The 7,500-nt window shown below is 33.3% G+C and overlaps 1 protein-coding gene across 1 annotated transcript in view; it reads left to right on the top strand.

Annotated features, from left to right (window-relative positions):
* The window catches only part of gpatch2 (G patch domain containing 2), a 33,948-nt gene that overhangs the window by 24,651 nt on the left and 1,797 nt on the right, over positions 1–7,500 (top strand). Inside the window, 1 exon segment of the mRNA NM_001326693.3 lies at positions 5,269–7,500. This exon segment is cut by the window's right edge and continues 1,797 nt beyond it. Within this exon segment, the coding sequence (NP_001313622.1) occupies positions 5,269–5,438 (170 nt within the window). The 3' untranslated portion in view covers positions 5,439–7,500.

The raw sequence follows: 7,500 nt of genomic DNA, 5'->3' as shown, positions 1-7,500 counted from the left end.
CTTGAATATTGAAGATTTGAAATTTAAGCCAACTTAATTTTTTTAGACGCATTTTCAAACTTAAGATTTTTTTGCTTCTGAATTCCTAGACTGCAGATATTGGGTTTGTAATAATACAGTTTCAAGTTTTCAAGACGAAGAAATTCAGAACATTAAATTCAATATTCTAGAATTCAAAACCAGAAATTCAGATTGTGAAATTCAGATTGCGCAGAAAGTAGGTCAGGGGTGATCAACAGGGAAGAGTAGATCATCACAGAGAAGTCAAACTAAGCATTTTGGCCAATCATAGAGCTGCGTAAGTTTGCTGGCATTTGTTTGGCTCAGGAGGACACAAGTCTTCTGCAAATTGACTATCGGGGGTCGGCTATATTCAGAAATTAACATACTTGCTTCAGTGAAATTCATACATTCATACATCTCATTGGTTAATCAAACTTACTTAAGCTTTCAGTGTTTTGAGGGATAAAGAGCTGATTCTGACCTATACCGTAACCTGATATTTTAGTCAAGAAATTAAAATTCATAAACATTTTTAAATGGCATATAATAATCAGTTTTATTAACTTAAAATTGTTAATAATTCAAATTAACACAATTCAAATTCAGAATATTTTGACATATTATTAGCTCCATATGTATGTAGGAGACATTCACCCAGAATTTGAAATATAAATTTCAGGTAGAAAGAGACCAAACTTAAATCAAATAACTGAACTTATTTATTATTATTATTATTATTATTATTATTATTATTATTATTATTTATTTATTAGGGGGTGAACTATTTCAATAAATCTATGCTCTAAAGTATTCAACAATTTAAGTTGAAATATCATACATATATATATATATATATATATATATATATATATATATATATATATATATTTATATATATATATATATATATATATATATATATATATATATATATATATATATATATATATATATATTTATATATATTTATTTATTATTTTTTTTATATTACAATGGATTTAAATGTGTAAGTTCATACAGCATATATTAATGTAATTTACAGTGGTTGTTAGGTGCTGGAAAACTATAAAAAATGCAACTTGAAAGTGCTTAAAGTGCTGAAATTTGAAGTTGAAATAGGTGTAAGAACCCTGATGAAGGAACAAGTTATCACACACATACACACACAACATATGCTGGGTTTTCATGATATATTACATATTGGACAGACTGTATATTCTGTATCTTTCTTTCCTTCTATCTCCTTTTTTTCCTTTGTTAATGCAAGCTTTCAAATTTCATAAGTTACAAGATTACACATTTTTCTCATGCGTAATTATGTAATTCATACATAATTCTGTATTGTAAAACAGGCAGTGTTTTAAAAACCGTCATCTTTAAGTGGTAAAGTAGTGAATACTAAATAAACGATAAATAATAATGCAGCAGATGTGATGTAAATGAGGTCTTGAGCGCAGATGCTGCATGGAAACACGCGACCCATGTGTCCAGCTAATTCTCGTAGCGCTCATACGCTCTAGCGCTGAACTCAGCACTGATTACGTAACAGGATTGGCAGCTGAGCGGCAGATCAGAGCTGATCGCATTTCCTCACTGAAGTCCATCATTTCCTGCCCTGAGCTGCGATTCAAGCACATGCTGCGGGTCTCAGGGGTCAGAGGCCACCGGCTGAGATTACGCATTTCTCAGAAAGCATTTGGAGTTTTGGAGGAGCAGAAAACAAGACATGCAACATCAGGATTATTCAATTCACCTTTATTTGTATAGTGCTTTTACAATGTAGATTGTGTCAAAGCAGCTTCACATAGAAGATCATGGTAAATTGAAACAGTGTAGTATAGTTCAGTGTACTTGAAACAGTGTAGTGTAGTATAGTTCAGTTTTTAGAGTTAAAGTTCAGTTTAGCTCAGTTCAGTGTGGTTTAATAATCACTACAGAGAGTACAAACACTGAAGAGCAATCCATTAATGCACAGCTCTACAGATCCCGAACTAAGCAAGCCAGTGGCGACAGCGGCGAGAAAAAAACTTCACCAATTGACGAAAGTGAAGAATTAAAAAACGTTGAGAGAAACCAGGCTCAGTTGGGCACGACCATTTCTCCTCTGGCCAAACATCTTGTGCAGAGCTGCAGTCAAGGAGGCGGAGGCTGGAAGCTGGACCTTAGCGAAGACTTGTCTGTCCCTGTAGCGTCACAGGAATCAGTCTCATGCACTAAACTCCTCCATGACCACCACAGCAGCTGCTCAGGACCTTAAAGTGCTCAAATACGAGACTTTCACTGCAATCCCATTCAAAAGCACTGATTTATTCGGTAATGCTTTAAGAGAGATCACTCGAAAAGGAGAATTCGATCATCTTACACTCACGCTCTACCTGATTAAATACTTTTATTTATTTTTTCCATTATATTTTTATTTTTCATTTGCAGTTTGTACACATTGAAATACAACATTTTACAACAATAATAACCTTGTTGCATTCACAAATTATGCAAAATATGAGGATATATGTATCATTCATTCATTCATTTTCTTGTCTGCAAAGTCCCTTTGTTAATCCGGGGTCGCCACAAGGGAATGAACCGCCAACTTATCCAGCAAGTTTTTACGCAGTGGATGCCCTTCCAGCCCCATCTCTGAGAAAATTCTAATTATTATTGTTAATATTATTCTTATTAATGGTAATAGTAAAAAAAGCAATCATGACTGGAGTAATAATTTCATTTGAAACTACACACAATAAGAAAGCAGTTATTTAACATTTGAATAAATATTTAACATCTTCTTACATTTAATAAATGCTGCCTTGATGAACAGAATAATAAAAAAAAAACATAAAAAACTGGCCGGAAATTTTGATTGGTAGTGTATATAACTAAAAGCAAACGAACAAACAAACAAAAATAAATAAATAAATAAAATAAAAGTAAAACTGCTCCTCATTAATGTCATTAATGGTAATCTATTCAAACATGACAATTATAATCATACTGAGTACTAGGTACAGCAAATATGTATTAAAGAATGTATCAATACAGAACTATAAAGCTGGAACTGCATTATCCATCACAAATTATTCATCAACTTCTTCCTCTGGTAATTCCACTTCTTTGATATAACTAATGAAAGGACTCCATATGTTTTCAAATACACGCTGTTTAGCTTTTAGTATACAAGTTATTTTTTCTAATGGCAGACTTGACAACATTTGTCTTATCAATTGAGTAGCGTTTGGTCTTTGTGTCTTTGTCCATAGCAATATGATTATATAATATGATAATTGAATAATTTTTTCACTTATGACTCTCACCTCTTCCCAAAATAATTTAGTTTTTGTGCACTGCCAAATACAGTGAAACAAGGTTCCTCTAGCTTCCAAACATTTTGTACATATATCTGGTATGTTTTTATTATATTGATTTAATTTTTAATCTGCAATTGCCTCTCTGGCTCCACTGCTGTGTTACAGAAAAAAAAAATTACTAATGTTTTGCTTCTTACACTTTACACACCTGAAACTTGCCTACAACACTTGTTCATTGTTGCTCTTATAGTTTAGTAAAGTGCTTCCTTGTCCTTATTTGTAAGTCGCTTTGGATAAAAGCATCTGCTAAATGACTAAATGTAAATTTTACTGGTGTTACATATGTTCACATTATCCATTTATATATTGTATAAATTTAAGGCGTGAATTTATAGACAGTGTAAGCTTTAGTGCTGGTTTCTTCCCATTCTTCATCCGAAAATTCAGACTGCAAATTTTCCTTCCATGCATTCAACTTACAATATGAATTTTCGGATGAGTTCGTTGTCTTAAATACTTTTATATATTTATTTATTGACTTTTGCATTTACAGCTTAATGCAGTACATTAGCCCTACCATACCATAGCCACGGCATTGAAAGAGAGAGAAAAACAAAAAGGGTATACATCCATACACTTATAGACATACATACATACCTACACGCATATACACACATAAAAAAAAGTAAAAGTAAAAAAAAAACCAAAAAGGAAACTAATAATAAAATCTATATCATAGACAGTGAGGGAACAAACTGTCCCATATTTGTTCAGCCTATATGTTACCATTTAACATGAGAGGCTTGGCAACATCCAAAGAAAAAGGGATTATACTAAAGCCTGGTTTAAACTTCTGCGTCAAGTGACCGGCGTACCCCACGGCGCATGCAACGCGTGTAGCTGTGCATTTATACTTCTGCGCGCTGTCTCTGTTGGTCTGCATTAACACTTCCGAAACGCTAGTTGGCAGTGAGGTATTAATGTTCCTCTGTGTCGAGTTTCTTCTCTGCTGTTTTGGTTTTCCTGAACACTTCTGGGATGTACAAGTGGCTCAAACTCGCTCATTTTGAGGCAGGAACCGGCGGACGTGCAACAACTTTAACTATGAGGTAAACACAAAACTTTCCATCCGGAGCTCCTTCGCGGGACTCCACACTTATAAACAATCGCTCCATCAGGCTCGCACCATTCACACGGCTCTCGGTCCCGCCCAGACTCGTCAGCGCTACCAAGCCGACGACCGTTGCAACGTGTAGTTACAATTTTTGAGAGGTGCAAGTCAGCGACGCCGACGGCCATGTCGAAGGGCAATGCGTATACGCCGGCGTTTGACGCAGAAGTATAAATCCAGCCTTAAAGAGCTACATCTCAATAAAAAAAATATAAAAATATATAATATACAAACAATATAATCTTGAATCACATTTGTTTTTTAAATATATCAAAGTTACCAGTGAGGGAATACATCATTTGACATGGCTTGGTAACATCCAAAGATTGCTAAATAAAAAAAATGTCAAACAAATTAAACAATTAATTACTTTTTCGAAGTAATTTGTCCTACAGTGATTATTAATACACTGTAAAAAAAAAATTTACTTTGTTACCTTTACTCATTTTAATCTGTTAAATTGGGTTTCAACTGAATATTTTTAGTTATGCAAAGTTTAACTTAATATTTTTAGCCAGTTTGACTGATGCGAGTTGAAATGACTAGAAAAGTTCATGTGATTCAACTAAAAAAACTTTTATGCAGCAATACTTTTTGTCCAGTGTACTCCGTGGAAACAATGTCTGATCACTTGTGATTGGATCACTGGTAACAGAACCTGAAGTTCTATCTTGTGGACCCTTTCAACCCAGAAAGTGCATTAGAGGAATCAGTGAGCTTTTCCGCTTAACTCAGACAGATTATCCCTGTCTCTCTCTGTTTCTCTCACTGTGTGTGTGTGTGTCTCAGGTGTGGTTGGCGAAAGCGCTGCTCCTCTGCCCGACTCAAACCTGGGCAACCGGATGCTGCAGAGTATGGGCTGGACCCCAGGAACCGGCCTGGGCCCCGAAGGCAGAGGCATCACGGAGCCAATCCGAGCGTCTCAGAGGCCGAAAGGAGCCGGACTGGGCTTTAACTGAACTCTACCAGAACAGAAACTGCGATCCGATCTGTTTATCCTCCCCGTCAACAGAGGGCAGCACTGAGGCGATAGAGAAGCAGATGTAGAAAAAGATGACGGGACGGTATCAAACAAACACTGACTCTAGAGCTGCCTCACTGCCGACACATTTCACCGCCACAGTTAACAAAAATAATTTGCGTATTTCTCCCAACAAGTCAATTTGGTAATCAGAATTTGCAAGAAATTCTGATTTAAATAGGATGAAGGTAAACCGTAACAAAAACCGAACGCTTTACAATACCGGACATGTGGTTAATTCGTTTACTAACATGGACGGACAATAAACAACACAGTTTTGATAATGCTAGGTAATGGAAATATGGTAATCTATTGTTAGCTCTTGTTAACTGCATTATCGTTAACAACTAATCTTTGGGTTTTAATAATGCACTTAATGTTGAACTATGATTAATGAATGCAAGTATCAGTTATGGTTTGTAACTTCAGCTAAGAGTCCTGCGTTGTAAAGTGTGAGTTAAAAGAAGTTAACTGAAAATCAGGGTGGGTTTTTAGCACCTTTAAAATGTTGTGGTTTTGTCGGTAATACGTTAAAATAATGGTCCATTAGTTAATGCGTTTATTACATTATGAATATTATTGTAAAGCATTCATTAATCATAGTTCAGCATTTACTAATACATTATTAACATCCAAAGTTGTGCTTGTTACATTAGCTTATGCACCAAGTTAACATACTAACGTGAATTAACTTCAATAATATTAACTAACGTTAACAAACATGAATAAATACCGTAATAAATGTATTCTTTATAGTTTGTTCATGTTAGTAAATACATGAACTAACATTAAGTAATGGAGCATTATTTTGAAGTGTCATCGTTGTGTTTTTTGTGACATTTTCATGTTAATTAAGCACATTTTTTGGAAAATGAATTGTTTTTTCAATAAGCTTTTTTCACATTATTATAATGAGAATTTGGGATATAAAAGTGTTTAATTGGCATGGAAATGTTGCAACAAAACTATTCTGAAAACAGGCTTTATTTTGTGGTCACACTTTACAGTAAAGTTTCATTAGTCAAGGGATTTACTAACATGAACCAACAATAAGTAAACTGAGTGTTTATCAATCATACTTTAACATTAATTAATGCATTATTAAATCCCAAACATTAGCTAATGCACCGTAAGTTAATGTAGTAACGTGAATTCCCTTTAATAACACAAACTAACATTAACAAACATGAATAAATACCATAATAAATGTATTATTCATAGTTTGTTCATGTTAGTAAATACATGAACTAACATTGACTAATGGACTTTTTTTTATTTTTTATAAAGTGTTACCGTTTAGTTTTTTTGGGAACATTTTCATGTTAATTAAGCACATTTTGTAACACATTTTTAAAAAATAAATTATTTATACTCCGTTTTTTTCACATTACTGAAATGAGAATTTGGGATATAAAAGTGTTAAATTGTCATGAAAATGATGGCACCAAAACTATTCTGAAAATAGGCTTTAATTTGAGGTCACACTTTACAGTAAAGTTTCATTAGTTAATGGATTTACTAACATGAACTAATAACAAATGAATGAAGCGTTTATTAATCAAACTTCAACATTTACTAATGCATTATTAAATCCCAAACATTAGCTAATGCACTGTAAGTTAACATGTATTAACGTGAATTAACTTTAATAACACAAACTAACATTAACAAACATGAATAAATACTATAATAAATGTATTATTCATAGTTTGTTCATGTTAGTAAATGCATGAACTAACATTAACTAATAGACCTTTATTTTAAAGTGTTAACGTTTGTTTTTTGAGACATTTTCATGTCAATTAAGCACAATTTTGAAGACATTTTTTGAAAATTAATTATTTATATGCTGTTATTTTCACATTAATGTAATGAGAATTTAGGATATGAAGGTGTTAATTGTCATAAAAATTTTGCAACAAATTATTCTGAAAACAGGCTTTATTTTGAGGTCACACTTTACAGTAAAGTTTCATTAGTTAATGGATTTACTAACATGA

This window comes from Danio rerio, chromosome 20 (assembly GCF_052040795.2).
Source record: "Danio rerio strain M-AB ecotype USA chromosome 20, GRCz13ab, whole genome shotgun sequence".
Lineage (NCBI taxonomy): Eukaryota > Metazoa > Chordata > Actinopteri > Cypriniformes > Danionidae > Danio > Danio rerio.
Note: the sequence above shows the minus strand (reverse complement) of the source record. Positions and strands in the feature narration are given on the sequence as shown.